Below are 18,942 nucleotides of genomic sequence, written 5' to 3'. Positions count from 1 at the left end.
AGACTCCACAAGTCATCCGAGTTGGTATGTGATGAGATGCTTGCCACGAGATCGCGGGATCGAAACTCAGGATAGTCGGAGCGTAAATCTCCGGTCCATGTGCAACTCACCCCACCTGTCACATGGTCACTCAGAATGTTGTGATTTACCTCTCTCGTGATGACCTTGGGTCGGGTGTGACGAGAGACATGGGGGGCGAGCAATTTCGCCTTTTGCCACATGATTAACACGAGATAAATCTATTATATCAATCACGTAATTAACCGGGCGTGCGGCGGATGTGCATTTTGGAATTTAGAAACCGGGAGGAATTTCTGAAGTGCCTCACTCCAAACGACTGCAATAGTGCAATATCTAGCAGGAATCTACTGGCGGTGGCGAGTGGCGAGTGCAAAACGCCGTCTTCTGATGTTTCGTGCCCTAACAACCCGCCGACGTGTTGCCACCCGCCTCTTTTCCTCCTCTCGAACTTCCTCAGGTGGCATCTGCTTCGCTACTTCGTCTGCCGATGCTGTCGTCGTTGCTGCCGAGACGGGTCTTTATGGCCTCGATGTACTCAAGACCGCCAAAGGCTTCCGTCGATTCGTCGACGAGGCTATCAGTCGGTAAGAGAAATCCAGATGCTCGAAAAGGAAATACTCGTTCCTAGTAATTTCCTAAACTGTTAACACCTCGTCTTTAGATCCGGAGAGCTCGTCTCCTACATCTCTCAGTTGCCACCTTCGATGGAGGTTATCCGGGCAATGGACGAAATCTCTGATACCGTTAATCTCTATCTCATTTCTTATTTATTTGTTTGTGCTTTTGTTTCTCGTATCTCAGAAGGCTTCATGTGTTCCTTTGATTTATCATAGGTCTGCTCGGTTATTGATTCCGCAGAACTGTGTCGGAACACCCATCCTGACAGGTGGTTGAACACTTTCTTTTGTTTTCATCCTTTTTAAAGATATTCTTTCTTTGACTTACATTTGTACAATTGTGCTTTTTAGGGAATATGTGGAGGAAGCAAACAAGGCATCAATGAGAATAAATGAATATCTCCATGTGAGTCTAAACTGTTATTTCCTTCATTGATCCATTTCTATTTAGATTTTGTGGTGAATATAAATGTGGTTTGCGCAATCAATCTATCATTTGTTTAAAATGCACTCTATGCGACCAGATATGTGTATGCTGTTGCACCTTATCAGGTGTAAACCCTTGAATGGTAGATATTTTCTACCAGAGTGTAGAATGAACGCCTGCATCATTCAACTATAACCCATACATAAAGATCTGAAGGACGACATTGGCGCAAAAGACCATATGTTACATGCTGGATCATTAATAACAAACAGCTAAACCAGAGGATCTGAAGATTCTCTGTCACAACATCAATGATCACTAACCACAAACCCATCACGGACAAATTATATCTTTGAATTCCTTATAAACATGACATGCTGCAATACAAGTCTCATCATTCACATCCATAGATAAAAAATTACAAGATTGTCATAATTCGAACTATGGTAACAATGTCGGAGTGATTACTTGATATCGACCTATGTTAACTCCATCTAGCTAGAACAACTATTGAGCAATATGCTTGTATTTGAGGCAAAGAAAAAGGAAAATCAACACAAATGTTACCTATGATTAATCAATATGGTAGGGGAAATGTATGCCAAATGTCTAATGCTCATGCACCATTAACTATATATATGCCACAAAATTCATAACCATGTGTATTATGCACCCTAAATGTAGAGTTTGATCAATAATGCTCTCTTTACTCAAAAGTGTGGATTGAAGACGAAAAGGAATCCAAGGTGGAGAAAAATTCCTAAGGAAAAGGAAATGAAAAAGGAAAAGAAGAAAAATAACAAGGAAAGGAAAAAAAATGGCAGATTTCGGTGAGTTCGCGGTTACCTTGTGGAACCTCGCGGTTGTGAGCAAGGTAGCCTGCGGTGCAAGCGAGACCACCCATGGCAGCGAGCTGCCTCTCTTGCAGCCATGAACTACCTCTCTCGCAACCACGAGCTGCCTTGTGGTGCGGTGGGAGATTTGAGTGAGACACGAGCTTGACAAGGAAGGGAAGGAAAGTTCATTTTGCGGAATTATGGGTGGATGAAAAATTGCTCAAAAAATTATCCATGGAAGTTTTTTTTAATTTGTCTGCGGATCCAAGAACATGGTTAACCCATCTGCTAAAGTAATAATAGAAGTATAGGTACGTGATTGAAAAGTTTAAAACAAATTTGAATTATGTGTCATATGATCTGTAGCATCAGAATCTGTAACCCATTTGGGGATGAGGAAAAAGATTTTAACGATTTTTGGTATTGAGAGAATTTAGCATATTCATCAATAGAGATCATGACAAACTTCTTCTCAACCATATCACCAAATAGCAACAAGAACAAAAGAAATCGTAACTAAATCCTAAATACCAAAGAAACTTGAAACCTATTGTGTAAAAAAAAAAGTCTCTCACCTAAATAGATGTTGACTCAATAAGGTATGTGAAGATATTGTATGGAGCAGCGTGAACGGAATAGTGACAATCAAAAAGATTTCTAGTAATAAACATACTTTCACATGTCGCCGCATGAGACTAGATCAGAAAACTCGTAACGATGTGTGTGGCTCACACATGGAGATTTCGATGATTGGAATAGAAGCGATGACAAATTAGCGTTTCCTCCTAGGCCAACGATGGCTAATGGAAGAGAAGAATTGTCAACATTGATCAATAATGAAAGATAAGAGGAGCCTAGGGTTTAGAATGATAGCTAGGGTTTGGAATGATGGCTAGGATTTGCTCTAATACTACGCTAAGAAATTATAAAGGAATTTAAAATATATATTAATTTTATTCATCAATTTCATATATATATATATATATAGAGAGAGAGAGAGAGAGAGAGAGAGAAAGAGAGTATCTAGACTTAATTAAATCCCTACAATCAAGAAATTATATCCCTACAATCAAAGTTAACTATATCCCTATATTTCCTATTTTTATTTATATAATCTATAAATTACCCAAATAAGATACATTAAAGAGGAATACAATGTGGTAAAGGATCAACAAATAAAGGAGCGATGGAAGAGGTATTTTCATCAATATTTTAATAAAGGTTTAGTTGACCAACTTAGTTTAAGAAATTTAAGTGGGGTAGAAGAGTATACAATTTTAAATTTTTATGGGAGATATCTAATTTTTAAGCTGAAACAAGTGTTAAATGAGATTAAAAAATAAAAAAACGATGGGACCAGATGATATTCCAAATTTCCAATAAAGGTATATATTGAATCGCTTATGAAGTTATTCAAAAATGAAGAAAATGAAGGGTAATTACTTTAGTCACTTGTATAAAAATAAAGGAGATTTACAAAATTATATGAATTATAGAAGCATTAAACTAATGAGTCATATCATCAAAATTTGGAAAATAGTGATAGAAAAAAAATAAAGAGAACAAGGTATCGAAAATCAATTTGGATTCTTACCTAAAAGGTCGATGATAGATGTTATACATCTCTTGGAACAAGTGATTGAAAAGGATTAAAAAAAGAAGCAAGAATTACACATTATATTTATTGACCTAGAAAAAATTTATGATAAGACTCTCGAGAGAAATTATTTAGACAATTCTAGAAAAGAAATGTTTAGTGTAGCATATATTGAAACAATTAAGAATATGTCTGATATAATAACAAGAGTAAATGCTACAAGTAGATTAACTAAAATTGTTTATATAAAAATAGGGCAATCAACTCTAAGTGCATATCTTTTTGTACTATTTATGAATGAGCTCACTCGACACATTTAAGATACATTATCATGATGCATCTTATTTGTAAGTGATATTGTTTTAATCGATGAGACATGTAAATAAGTCAATGCTAAGGTTGAATCTAGATGGGAGACATTGAAAGTTAAAGATTTTAGGCTTGAGTTAATATAAAATATACTCTAAAACTTAAATGGAAGTTTCACAAAATGATAGTCACACTTGCTATGTTATATGGCGTTGGACATTAGCCTTTAAAGCGAGCGTAAGAGTAGAAGATGAGAGTCGAGATAAAGATATTAAGGTGAATGTGCTAACATGTGGATGAACAAATAAGACATGAGAATACTAGAGAAAATATCAAAGTTGCACCTACTGAAGGAAAAATTCGAGAGGCACGTTTAAGATGATATGAATTTATATTTAGCGACTAATAAATGTCCTAGTTAGGCTATATGAGATCATGATAAATATGCACATTAATTGAGGAAAAAAGAGACCAAAGAATACTTGGTTAGCAACGATAAAACATGATTAAATGTATTTAAATACAAATGAAAATATACTAGGGGATTGAGCCAGGAGGCATAAAAGGATCTATATAGCCGACCCCACTTAATGGGATAAAATTTGATTGTTGTTGTTGTCGTAACTATTTGCAAGCTTCAAATTCTCAGGTCGTGTCAAAGTTTTGATCTTTGTTAGAACGATATAGTTTAGGAGATGAATAAGAAAAAGGAAATAAAACAACACATACTCAAGTTCCAACTCTATTGCATTTGGAATAATACAATTTTAACAATATCTTGTACGAACACAAGTTAAAAGAAATAACAACATCATATTATCTCATGTCAAGACATATATTCTAGCATGTCAAAAGGTATCAAGTCTTGGCATGACACAATACTTGTTGACATGATTAACACAGCGGAAGGAGACATTACCTATATATTGTATCGAGTTTCAATAATTTATCGAAATAATCCATCATCTTCTATCAATGTAATTTGTTGTTACCAAAGGCGAGATACTAAGCCTTATCCCACTAGGTGGAGTTAGAGAGAAATGCAACAACAAGAAATAAAAGAGTGCTTGTGTGCTAGGATATACAATACAAACCTCGAATAGATATCTTTGTGCTTAGTAGTTGAGGGGGAGATAAGTTGTTGCCTACGGTTCAAAGTCAAAGGTCATCATGAAAATATAGGTTACGGTTGATAGGTAAGGATGAGATGAGTTTGTCTACTAAGGTATGTAGTCTTAGCCGAGGAGGTTGTTAGTGTTAGTAGTTAGGGATAGGGAGAGAATGTGTCTAATACGGAAGGCCAACAATGTTGTAAAGGATTGATGATATAAGATGAAGTGTGAATGATGAGAAGAGGTTGCCAAACAAGATTGATGTCGAGAGTGAGATGAGGGTAAATCTAGGGTGGGAATGACAATGCATTCTTAGGCGCTGATCAATGAGGGAGATCTTGATGCAAGTTATGTGGTATAAGATGGTGAAATGGAGATTTATTAATTGTTTTTAAATTCAGTATTACCATACCAATACCTAGTTTCATGGTCTTGCTTTTTATTTTTTATATTCTTATTTCAGCTAGATTCTTTTATGTATCCATTTGTGTGGCATTGACATTGATATGTAGATAAGGTGTTAGATTTGCATATGGTTCTATTTCATTTTTGCATCGAGGAAAATTGAGGACAACAAATGATGGAAGGCTAGGTGTGGTTACCCATCTATTGGCTACCTCTCAAGATAGTTGGATTTTCAATCTATCATTTGTAATAGTTTATTTAATAATTTCAGTTAACCATGTTTAAGGTTGCACTGGAACTGTTGGATTATCAAGGTTCATAATTTTTCCATAGTATTACCTTTATGCCCACTTTACTTGGAGGTGAGGACGAGAGAAAGGATACATTGCATATCCTTTCCTCTAGTTACCTATTGTAAAATAATGGGCAGAACTTTTCACAAGGGATGACCTTGCAATCTTTATAAAATTTCCAATTCCTCTTCTTAACCATAAGAAACTTAATTTGTGACTCATTATAATTAAGTATTCTCCTAATTATTCTATTTATTATCGTCATTGCTTTGATGGTGAGCATTTCTACATTTTATATTCCAAATATGATGTAATCAGTATTCCTTTGGTTCTGTTATTATCCAATTTAGGGTGTGAGAACTCTTGTATATTTAATACTACATCCAAATTCTTATGGAGATATAATGGTCCTTGTTAAGACATTGCAATCGGAAGCTGCTATGTGTTCATTTCAAAGAACAATCTAACATTAGTGTAATAGTTTGATGGATTGATACATAACGTTTGCCTATATTTTAACGTTGGCCGACAACCTAATGTAATCCTCTTTTATTTGGGCTTGGAACCCGCCATGGTAGAGTTTATTCACCATGGGCAGAGTCGAAGCTTGCAAACAATTACTTCTTAATATAAGATAATTAGTGGAATAACCACACCACCCAACACATTTATTTAAGTGGGGTGGCCTATAATTAATGGAAGTTTAAAAGAAAATAACAACTTTTTTTTCTCTCTACTGTTAATATAATAGGCAAGTGAGAAAAGTAGATGTACAAAAAGAAAACTTTACAAGAGCTAGGCATAGTTGATTTTGAGCTCTTCGAGGTGTTGAAAACTCTTTTATGATATAGAGAATGAGAAAATTTAAATGTAATTTTTGTTATATTTGAAGGTCTTATTGTACCCAATTTAATACATAAGCTAGTCTTAGCCTTAGATTTGTAAATAAGGAAACTCAAATGAGTTTTTTTGCTTGACTTCAGATCAACTCAAATAATCTTAAATCATTCCATTCTTTTGAAATGCAGATATAGAAACCTTATTAGTCAACAATTATTTGCTAGGTTTTAAATTCCAACTCAGTTGACTGAGGAGCTCTCTAGTTGATTGCCCAAACTTTTAGTTGGCTCAAATCTTTTCCAATTGATTCCAATGACTATGATAGTAAGCTTATCCTCCAATGTATAATTTTCCACTAATTGAAGATCTCTATAGTTCCCTATTTTAAATTAGTTGATTGCTTATTCCACTCACTATCTTCTACAACTTAATCTTTCAGTCGATTAGAGTAAAAAAAAGAACATTGTATATCTGATGAGCATTTTCATTGTTGACTCCTTGACTTGTGAGTTCACTCAATACTTTAATTGACTGTGAACGACTTTTAGTGTATTAAATATACTCGATGATCTTGGCTTAACTTGAGACATTGTTGAAACATAAACAATGATGCAAAACCCACTTTCTTTGGTCGTTTCAAGTCTTCAATGTTGTCGTTGCTTCAAGGATTCTTCTCATGATCCTTTTGGTCCCTTAGATGTATTGAGCCCTTCAAGCTTGCTCTACGTTGACCTTTGCCTTGCCTTCGGGTTCATCTCATTCTGGGCCTCCAAGTTATCAAACTACTAACCAACTTAGACACGTGAGCACAACTTGACTCAATTTAGTCATAGTCTTTCCCTCTCCATGAGAAACCTGCTAGCTCCTGGTCGACCTCTACCTTTTGGTTCAACAATCTTTCAAGCTCCATGTGCAATCTATTAAGCCCATGCACACTTGACCTATAGATCAAGTGCAGTAGCAAGGTGCCTTCTCAGTTCCAGGCATCTAAGGATCGAGTCCTAGCTTCGGCAAATTAATGGATGGATTTCTCTTAATTGGCGATTAACCTAAGAATGTTGGGATGATGAGCTGCCCGTTGCGAGTGCTTTTCGATTTATCCTGGTGCTGGTGGGCAATTTCCGTGGGGCTGGACTGGTCACCAGGATTAGTCGGCGTAAGTTGGATAATGCCAACTATAAAAAAGACACAAGAAGACCTATTTAAAATCTTCTTGAACCACATCAAAACAACTAATCAAAGCTAATCACTTGGGACATGATTGCACTAATAGGTTTGAATATTTTAGAGAACCGAGAGAGGAGATGCATGCACCATGAGAACTTAATTAGAATTATGTTGCCCCCAGGGCGTAGCGCAAATGGTGGACGCATGACATCTCTAGCATAATGGTCAGGGGTCAATTCTCAGGAACTGATGACCTGGGGTTTATCCTACCATGCGCCTAATGCCTGTGTACCTGTATTTCCTCCCTCAATATCCATGGGGCCGACACTAGGGGGCCGTTAATGTAGCGGATCTATATATTTTTTTGAATTAGAATTAGGTTAATTGAACAATCAATCATTAGAATTCAAGAAAGCCTGCAATGACAATAGGAATGTGGAATCACTACTCGTAACTTGGGAGCTTGGCCCACACCTTGTTGGTTCCTTGATAAATGTTCTCAACCGTGAAGTGTTTTCTCCAATCTCTATAGAGGATGTGTTCATTTTTTTGGCATAGGCTGCTGACGTCCTTTGGTCAAAGACTGTTGAGGAAGAATATGCCTTGAATATGTTTGGATGCTTGAAGAGATGATGAAGCACCGTGTTAAAGAGAAAGCAATAGCAGCCATTTTTTTAGCCCTAAAATTCTGTTTGAGTGATTCTTCTTTTTTTTTTTAAAAAAAATTGTTGATAGGGGTTTAAGTCCAAGTGTTTATTCTGTTCATAAATCATCATTCAAGTGCTTCATGTTGAATTGGTTCAGTTTGTGTTAAATCAAACCGATTCTTCACCCACTCTGATTAATCCATATTGTTCAAACCGTTTGAAGCTCATAACCATTGGAATCGTGGGATTCAAATATTTAATCATTTGAGCTAAACCTTGCAAGCTCATCTCATTCTCAACTATTATCTAAATTGACCATCTCACCCTTATCCATAGTTACTTACCCTAGTCAACAGTTTCATCTCATCTTCATGATCACTCCATATACTGCAACCTTGGCAAAGAAACATCAACCCTTGACACCAATTATGAATGCCAAACCTTAATAGTTTCACACCATCTCTCAACACTGCACCATATGATTGTTTGCATGACCACCCAATTAAAGTCATAGGATCACATGACCACCTAATCATTCTCTATCAAGCTACATGATGCTCTTATTATGTTCTTCACATCCTTCCATTATATTTTCTGTTAAACTTCTGTAAATTTCTTGGTTATATTCATAGGTATGCCTCTTTAATTTGTTCTAGTTTTCCTAAATTCTTATTTTTTTTATGAATGACAATTTAATGCTTGGATTTTATTTCCATTTTTCTTCCTTCTACAACAACGACCAATTGTGAGTTCCAACAACTCCACTTCTCAACAGAACCATATTTTCATATGTACTTATATTAGTCAAATAATTTTACTTACATCTTTCCCCAGCATTCACAAATTAAGTCTTTATCTATTTCTTGAGCCTTTTGTCTTAACCATTTTATTTTTTGTGAGAACATTATGTTTTTTTTTTCTTTTAATTCTCATATTTACCAAATCTAATCATTCCTAAGAGTTTTCTTATATTTGAAGTTCCTAAACAATGTTCAATCTATCTAACATACTAACTTCAACTATAATCATTATGCCATCATATTAAATCTGTCATTGCAAGAATCTTTTTACAAGTTTTGTCTTTTCGTACTCCAGTAATGTGCCTGCTATTGCTTGTAGTTCCTAAATACAAATAATAGTTTGTACACTGCAATAGTGAAAGTTGAGCATGGAGGTGCTCTACATACGGAAGAAGCTCAAAGGGCAGCACATGCCTTGCGTGTTGACTTTGAAAATGGTGGCATCCATCTTTCTGACGGTAATAAATCTTCGACTGATTACTTTTTCTTGCTATCTATTTGTCTATTTTGCTTGCTTATGATTTTATGTTTCATTTATTGTAGAGAAACTGCGACGAATCAATAAATTGAAAATAGAGATAGCTAAGTTGGGTAAAGAGTATGCATCATCCACTTGTTTTCTCCTATTAATATTATTCTGTCAGAGATTTCTAAATTCTATAGTTGTTTCTGGAGCTTGATTTATGTATCTTATGCACAAATCTCTGTCTCACATAAGATAAAAAGTAGATGTTTGAACTTTGAAGCAGGTAAGTTAGTCATAGATGAGGAGACCCACAGCAAACTTCAAGAATGTGTATCCTACATAGATTCTTGGATGAACACACTTGAAGTTCAAGAATATGCTGCTATAGTGAAACTGAGCCAAACTTGCCTGCTTATCATCTGGATTCCTGGCACATAAGTGATGCCATCATTTATATATGTGTATGTGCATGAAGCCATGTGCTGGCAAATAGTACAACATGAGCAGATGCCCTAAAAATGCCCTAAAGTTTTATAAAAAAGTGAAGATAAGGCCTTTTTATAGAATGAGCTGTCCAATACTCGGTTCCCATTCAGCTCTCAAACCATTTTTTGGTGGTTGAACATGGTTCTAAAGGTAAAATTTGAACTGTGCTTTGTATGGCATCTTAATAGGCATATTTAAGAGAGAAGGCCTTACTAGGGCCTTTAAAGCAATAAGGACCTTTTTAGGGTAATCACCCCTGAAACATCAAATCATAAATGCCAATTATGTTGGTTTGCCTCAACTATTTTGTTGATTTGACACAGATCCTTAGTTCATTGGATTTGATATTTCTGACTTTTAATTATTCTGATATATTCCTTTTATAAGAATTAACATTGGCCATTAATCATTAACATTATTATACAGGTGAAAGGGGAATCATGAGGAATGGAGTGTATATCCTTTTAAATCTAAGATATAACTTAGTAGCTATGCATTTTGAGTTGGACATTTTCTTCTCTATGAGTCAAATGAGTTCTAAATCATCCATCCTCTTCTCCTCTGTATCTAGTATCTCCATGCCTAGCACCTTCCTGCAGACAGTGCCAATCTAGCATGGATAAAATTATAACAGATTTAGGAGTTTCTTGGCCTCTTGTGCTAGCTTGAACCTTGGTTGGAGAGAGAGAGAGAGGGGAGGGGGCTGAGTTAGGAAGAATTTGGGTGCGGTATAGGTGTGGGTTATACCTAAGAGTTGGGATAAACTGCAAGGAGCTTGGTCAAAGTGGGTTGTATTGGCCGAGGGGCAAACGACAAAGTCAAAGTGAACCAGAATGGCATTGATTTAGGTATCCTAAGAATTGCGATGAGGCGGGGATAAATTATATGGGGTTGGTTACACATGGCAGAGAGAACTTAGAAATTAGAAGGCTGCAAGTATAGACTGAAGTGGCGATGTTGATAGGCTGTTGCCATGAAATTGACCAGAGCAGTGCTATTGTATCTTAGTCTAAAGAAGGGCTCTTGCCTCCTTTTATAGGCCTTAGAGTGAGTAGAGTGAGGGCCCACCTATTTGCAATGTTCTATGCAACGTCTCCCTGTTAGCTTTAGTTTTCACATGTTAATTAATTTGATCTGATACATGAGAATTCCCATTGGTTAATTCGAAGGGCTTCACACAAATCAAACTCTGTTCACATTGTTGATCTCAAAGTACATGTATCAATCATATGGTGATTCCTAGAACTAGTGGGTAAAATTGCCCACACCATTTTCCATTATCTTAGGTTCCAAAGGCCTATATGCACAATGGTTTTTTGAAATTTATTCATTTGCTAGAACAATGGTTTTCCATTATCTTCCTTTGATCTCTGCACTAATAGAACAATGACTACTAAACAAAAGGCTAACTTTTTACTGGTCTTGAACCAATTGATTGTGGTTTCTCTATGAAAAGTGGTTATAACTCTAATACCATGTGGAGGCAGTATATAAAATTTAAGGAAAAGTATGAGGACTAATTCTACTTGTTGTTCTATTAGTTTTTGCTTGTGACTAGGTTATTCTGATTAGTTACCTTGGAACTCAAGTTTCTGCATCTTACTATTTACAGGATCATCACTTTCAATATAGTTTCATGCTAATGGTGAATAAGTTGTGCTCTTCATTTTTGTGCACTTGGAAAAAAATTGTCTACTTTTTTAGTTTCATATTTTGTTCGAACTTGTTGCCAGATAATATCTTGTATATATGTTCTTTTCAGGTTCAATGAAAACATTATACTTGATCCAGGTTCTGTTGACATATTTCCAGCTTCACGCATACCTAAAAATATTCAACATCTTTGTAGAACCATATATAGGCCAGTTCCTTCAGATGGATCTTCTAAATCATGGATTACAAGAAAAGAGAAGGGCTATCGAATCACTACAGACTCCAGTACTTTATCCTCAATTTTGAAATGGGTGTCAGATGCTGAGGTATCTTCCCATTTGGACTTGAATCAATAAATTAGTGTTTTTTGCATTCTATATATACTCAAAAAATGTGAAGTCCTAGCTTCTCTATGCTTGTTTACTAGTTTCTCTATGCTTTACTCTAGAATTTCTTATATATATTGTGTCAAGTGATATTGAACAAAATATACTAGTTGTTTCTCTTTTATATTATTGATAAAAGAGCAGCTCGGTGCATGAAGTTCCCCGTCAATGAGGGGTCATGAGGAAGCGTCTATTGTACGCTTTGGGACGCTGGATGTAGCCATTGATCAGTTTGGAAAGAACTACGAAGAAAGGCTGAGGACTTTGGATGACGCTGATGAACAGGCAGGACCAGCATGGGTGGATGGCGCTGATGGACGCCGGAGAAGATGCTGATGATGCCGGAGAGTAGGCTGGAATGCAGGGTGCGTTGTGCCAACCCAAGCTAGATTTGACGGCGCCTGTGAGAGCTTGTTGCAGCGAGGGAGGTGCAACAAGGGAGGGAGAAGATGTTGCAGAGGCCACGGAGTCGCGGGCGATGGCAACGACGACGTGGTCTTGGGTGGAGAAGATTATGCGTTGACACAGAAGGGGGCTGCGGGGCACGATCTCGGAGGTGGTGGAGAGCGCAGCGAGGCAGATCTCGTCGAGCGAGCAAACTAGACACGAAGGCGGCGCTGAGGCAGATCTCGCCGAGCGAGCGGCGGAGGCGACGCGTGAAGAAGGGCGGATTTCCTGGATCTCCTTGGAGGCGGCGGGAGGACACAGCGCCAGGAGGACACAACGCCGGTAGCTTGTGTTGTGGCAGCGTTTCGTGCGATGGAACAGTGCCGCAGACGCATAGGAGAAAGGGAACGGGGAACGAGGATGACGGCAGAAAAATTAGGGTTTTCTTAGGAAATTAGGGTTTACTTTAACTTGGCTCTGATACCATGTTAAATGGAAAACAAAATCTCGTGTCTTGGATACCACGAGTTAGTCTTTTTATAGGAAAGAAGATATACAACATAATTACAGAAATACCCCTATATATTTACATATTCTAACAAATTTAAATATAATATTTTACATCTAAAATTATAAAATTTTAAATCAATTTATTTTTTGGTTCACATAAAATGTTTTTGAGTTTCATATATTTTACTGAAAACATCTTAAACCTCAAATTTAACTTTGTCAAGTTCATATCAAGTTTCATATATTTAATTTTTAAAATTTTAAACATAATATTTTACATCCTAAGATTAGAAACTTTTGAATCTTTTTATTTTTTGTCCACCTGAGAATTATGGTTATGTTGAAGAAACAATATTATTCACTGCATCCAAAAGAGATTTTTATTTAGATTTTATCAAATAAATTATTAACAAGGTGATATTTGATGGTCTATTATTAAATGCTCAAATAAATTTTAAACAATTACATAGACTAATAAAAATATCAATTAATTTCAAACAAAACTACATCATCAAGACTGAAAACTTCTTGGGCTTAGGCTTTCAAATCTGAAATTGCTTTAATTTTGTAGAATTTAAAAATAAAACACGCAAGGATTAGAGAAAATTTCTTTTTCTGTTTCATGGTTTTCTGTAAAAAATTGAATAAACTATGCATAAATTATCATAAAACAAAAGAAATATAACTAAAGCTAAAAATTAAACTAAAGGTTACAAACTTTTTTAATTCTAAAAATCGAGAGTATTAAATCAGTCAACAAATAAATAAAAGAATGAATATATATTAACAATATAATATCAAAATTATATTGTTATGACATGATATGAAGATTGTAAACCTTGATTCCAAATGACAGTTTTTTCACTTCTTCCACTTATCGTTTTGTGAGATAATAATTTTAGCTAATTTTGCCCAATTCTGATTTTGCTTTTGGTTGTTGTACTCCATATTTGATTCCAAATGACAATTTTTTTCACATCTTTTATCTTTTTGTGAGATAATGTTTTAGCTGTTTTTGGCCAATTTTAATTTTGTCAACTTGAACTAGTTGGTATGGTTGTTATTTAGTGAAACAATTGTCTAATTCCAATCTGTTGTGACTTTTTAACCTCTGATTGCCAATTGATGAAAATTTTCAGTGATACTCAAGAGTCTCCATTTGGCTTAGCTTGTGAATTTAGGTTGATTTTGCATGTCGGTACATAAGTAACTAAACTTCATCTAAATTGTTTACAAATAAGCAAAAGCAACATGATGGCCCTCTAATGACTATATTTTTTTCTTGTTCAGCTCTTGGTAATCTGGGGCTACTTTAAATAATGTTTTACTGTGAAGATCCTTGTTCATATCTTTGCTTTGTCCCCTTCGTTGAGTTTCTCATGCATGGTTTCGTTAGATGATGATGCTCTTTCCAACATTAATTTTTAACTGAGTTTCTTCAAATAATCTCTACATTCTTATAATAAGAGCTACTGAATAATGAATGCCCATCTAAGCCAGTCAAATAACTCATTTTCTCAAACTATTCAGGTAAGAAAACAATCATACATGAAGGGAAATTCCATGCCACATGCAAATCTTGATGTTCTCAATAAACTTATAAATGCTCGTCATGAACTTGCACAGGTACTTCTATTTCGGTGTTCTAATTATTGCAATTCTTTGCTACTATAGCCAAATAATTTAACTAGATTTCATTTGTTAATCATTTAAACCTTAACACTTAGTAGTATTCTTTTGGCAATCAATATGGTAACAAATTCTTGTATACTATTTTGTTGTTACTTTCGTTGATATCATTATGAAAAATTGTTTAATTTTCATCTTTATTGGTTGAAAGGTCACAATTGCAGCAAATCCATTGTTTGTTTTTCACTAGAGAAAATATGTATTTCAATTCAAAGAACAAGACTATAACTCTTGCCTTCAGTTTCCAGAAAAAGCTAAAACTCTTGCAAATCATAATGACCTTAATCCAAATTCAAACCTGCCAATGATTGGCAAAGAAACACTGAGAATTCATTATTTGCTCACACTTCTCTGCCATAACTCTCAAGGACATTTAACAATGCTAAACAATACACTCGAATACGAACATTTTCACCAAAATATCCTTCAATTTTCTAAGGAACAATTCTTTAGCATACAAACACCTACCAATTTCTACCTATTTATTCTTCTGGCTTTCCATGGCACAGCATTTCACTAAGAAATGAATCATCACCAGATTATTGATTTCCCCTAAAGGTCAAAATTCTCCATAATACTTTTGTAATAATCTATCCCAAAGAAATGTTTGTTATAAATTATGATTTTCTTGTTCATGTAAACTTTGTTACTGGGTTGTTAGATGATTTCCATGTTTCCTTATTTTGGGAAAATTTCCTAATCTTTTATTCTACTTGTTAGCTCAGTCTATCTTGTTCTATCTTTCCTTTGGTGCTTGATCTTTGTTATTCTAACTTCCTAGTGGTTCATTTAGATAATGGAATATAAATCTTATGCTGACTTTGCAATTCGTCCTAACATGGCTGGGTCACCTGACGTTGCTATGTCATTTTTGCTTGATTTGAGCAAACATGTGAGATGCAAAGCTGATGAGGTATGTTGATGACATAAGGAGTTCATTTCCTTTTAAATGCTGGCGATTAACTTGTAGTTTTGATGTATCTCATTTAGGAGTTCAATGTAATACGAGAATGCAAGAGACAATACTTGAATGAAAGAAATGCAGATTTGGAGCCATGGGATGAGGCATACTTTGTAGGAATGGTGAAATCTTCTGCATACAGCTTGGACTCGTCAGTATGTTAAATTACCTCAGATAATAGCTTTTGAGATTTCATTCTTTCTAAATCTTTTAGGCCATCTTCCTATGATGGAAGGAAACAACAGCAGAAGCTATCCTGGGGAAATATTTCCCAGGCAACCTTCCATGACAATGGAGGTAGATAACAAAGGGGGAGAATTATCCCCCCTGCAGCTGCAGTGCAGGTTTCGTTTACCACTTAAATTAGCCAGAATGCCACAAGTTGTGTGGAAGCCTTCCCAATTCAATAATTTTTTTTAAAGTTTTTATAATCTTGTTTTCAAACTGTTTGTCGCCTTTAAACAAATAATTTTGAAATTAAAGTTTCTCTCCACCCTTCCTTCTTTCTAAGGACATTGTGAAAAGGGAAACACACCTTTTCTTTCTCCCAAGGAAATAATACTAGTAATATTTTCCTCCATCATCCTTCTTTCCACCTCAGGTCCTTGCCTCGTAGTCATAGGAAAGTCTTCTTTCACCAGAAACTTTCATTATTATATTTTCATTTTTCTGACACTTAGGTATTTCCCAAAGAATGTTATAATGTTTCTGAAAGATATTTTATTTCCTGGAAACTTTTTCAATTATATCTTAGTAGTTTTAATTTTTCCAGAACTAATGGAAAATGAAAAGAAAAATAAAAAAGTAAAAAAAATGGCCTTCATCTTTTGGATTTCTCTACAATATAATTTATTTCTTACACAGGATGTTTGAACTTGCCTATATATATATAAATTACTATCAAACTCATTTTTCATGAATAAACTTCCATTTCTTTGGAAAAATAAATGGAAAAATGATAAAACTATTCATAATAGATATTACAATTTTTTTGTAACTAGCTTCATGTGTAAGGATAATCCGTTGAAGGTGGCAACAGTTCATTCTGCTTTTACCTTTAAGATAATTTTTATTTATTACCCTTGAGATAGAGTGCCATATTATATGTGATTTTATTTTATTTTTTTAACACTTAGAAGGATAAAATTTGGGATAATTATGCATTTTTCCATCTGCATTCTAGTGTTGATCTGTTTGGTCATTGGTGCAGGTCATTGCATCATATTTCTCATTGTCTCGGTGCCTTGAGGGATTGAAAATGTTAGTTGAATCGTTATTTGGGGCAACATTTTGCCAAGTTCCAATGATGCCTGGGGAATGCTGGCATCCAGATGTAGTGAAGCTATCTCTTCATCATCCTCAGGAGGTATGTATAGCTCCATCTATGCTTCTTTTGATACTCCAAAACTTTTAAGAGCAAGGATCTGTAATTGGTTGGGAAACTTTTCTATTTTCTAATTTCATTTATAAAATATAATTCAAAAATTGAAAGAGAAATAAAATAAATATCTAGAATTGATTTTTCTTGACACATTTGAAAGTGAATGATGAGATAATTTTTTTTTTTTAAAAAAAATAAATGCATGTTTTGAGAACTACTAATTGAAAGTAAAAAATTTCCACGAACCAAGTTTGAGATTTATGCTCTCGTTTCTTTGGAGTAATAAACATCTTCTAATTCCATTCCCGAACTTGTTCTAATTCAGTCCTTCAAAAGATGGTTTGATGTCTCTTACTAGTACTAAGATCACTCCAATCTCCTTTCTATATTTTACTAGTATACCAACTGGTGTACCTTTACCAGTGCCCTGTAGGAAGAACAATTGTTTTCTTAGTGGTGAGCAAGGTTTAAAATCTCGTCCCGTGCCGAGATTTCAGTTCCATACCGGAACGATATGGTTTCGGTATCGTATCGTGCCATGCCAATACGATTTCGGTATTTTTTTATTTGTATATAGTAATTATTAGATAAATATATTTATTGTGTATAATTTAAAAATAAGTTATATATTAATTTTAATCTGATTTATTAGAATTGTTTTTAATTTTTTTAGATTTTTTTAAAATTTTAAAATTAAATTTAAATCAGTAAAATTAATTTTCAAAATATTAATTTATAAAATTTATTATTTTTTTAAAATTTTAAATATATTTACTGTGAACAAATATAAAATAATTAAAAAATATCAGATTATTAATCTGATTTATTAGAATTTTTTAAATATAGAATTTTTAAATAAAATTTAAATCAATAAAATTAATTTTTAAATATTAATTAATAAAATTTATTAATTTTTTAAAAATTTTAAATATATTTACAGCAAAAAAATATAAAATAATTAAAAAAAAATCAGATTATTAATCTGATTTATTAAAATTTTTTTAAAATTTATTTTAGAATTTTTAAATAAAATTTAAATCAGTAAAATTATTTTTCAAAATATTAATTAATAAAATTTATTATTATTATTTTTTAAATTTTAAATATATTTATATTTTGTTGGGATAATTTAATTAGGGTTTATAAAAGCCTCTTCGAGATATCACATTTAAGTTGGGAAATGTTTGAATTAATTAAATCAAAATATTTAATTTTTAACACTGTCTTCACAGCAGCTTGTCCGGTGGCGCTTGAGCGTCGCGGGACACCTCTTGGGTGTCGTCGGAGGAGTCTCGTGCCTCCTCCGGAGCTGGACTCCTTCAGCGTAGCGTGCGAGGCGTGCGAGGCGTCTGGGACGACAAGTGCGTGATTTCTTATGTCATGTGATGCTCCCGATGACGCATGACGAAATTGTCGTTCGTCGGGTGTCAGTTTCGGTGCGCGGGCGGAATGGTAAGTTTCACCCATTCCACCCAGCACGAAATAAAAATTTGAACACTGGTGGTGAGTACTGCCCAGGCTGATGTGATTAGTGTCTAAATCTATAAATAGTCGTTTACTTTCTTTAAACTTCTGTGCTACGATCATGTTTGTGCCGTAGGTTCTATGATTTATGTTGATCTATCATGCTTAGTGACTTATAATTAATGAGATGTGTGGTTGAGTGTGGTTGGCAATTTGAATGCATTGAATTGATAAATACGGATGAAGGTTTATCATCATCGAGAATTCAATTGATGATGTTCATGTGCAACAAATATTCCATGAATATTTGTTTCCATTTTGAACTCTATTTTTTCTCTCATTATTTTAATAGATTTTAAAAATATTGTAACAAGCACTTTCATATGGATTAAGGATGCTATCTCCATAATCTTTGTAGAGGCCTATGACAACGGGAAAATGAGGCAAAGGAGGTTGATAATGGAAGTCAACAAAGATCTATTGTTTAG

The 18,942-nt window shown here is 34.5% G+C and overlaps 1 protein-coding gene across 1 annotated transcript in view; it reads left to right on the top strand.

Annotated features, from left to right (window-relative positions):
* The first annotated feature begins 282 nt into the window (after window positions 1-282).
* Window positions 283-18,942, top strand: part of LOC121985311 (mitochondrial intermediate peptidase, mitochondrial) — a 47,304-nt gene continuing 28,644 nt past the window's right edge. Inside the window, exons 1-11 of the mRNA XM_042538676.1 lie at window positions 283-605; window positions 683-764; window positions 855-907; window positions 990-1,044; window positions 9,391-9,529; window positions 9,615-9,669; window positions 11,786-12,002; window positions 14,490-14,585; window positions 15,442-15,561; window positions 15,639-15,764; window positions 16,820-16,975. Of these exons, the coding sequence (XP_042394610.1) occupies window positions 409-605; window positions 683-764; window positions 855-907; window positions 990-1,044; window positions 9,391-9,529; window positions 9,615-9,669; window positions 11,786-12,002; window positions 14,490-14,585; window positions 15,442-15,561; window positions 15,639-15,764; window positions 16,820-16,975 (1,296 nt within the window). The 5' untranslated portion in view covers window positions 283-408. The remainder of the gene's footprint in view (window positions 606-682; window positions 765-854; window positions 908-989; window positions 1,045-9,390; window positions 9,530-9,614; window positions 9,670-11,785; window positions 12,003-14,489; window positions 14,586-15,441; window positions 15,562-15,638; window positions 15,765-16,819; window positions 16,976-18,942) is intronic.

Source organism: Zingiber officinale, chromosome 5B, assembly GCF_018446385.1.
Source record: "Zingiber officinale cultivar Zhangliang chromosome 5B, Zo_v1.1, whole genome shotgun sequence".
NCBI classification, from domain to species: domain Eukaryota; kingdom Viridiplantae; phylum Streptophyta; class Magnoliopsida; order Zingiberales; family Zingiberaceae; genus Zingiber; species Zingiber officinale.
The sequence above is the reverse complement of the archived record's forward strand: the minus strand, read 5'-3'. Positions and strand labels throughout refer to the sequence as shown.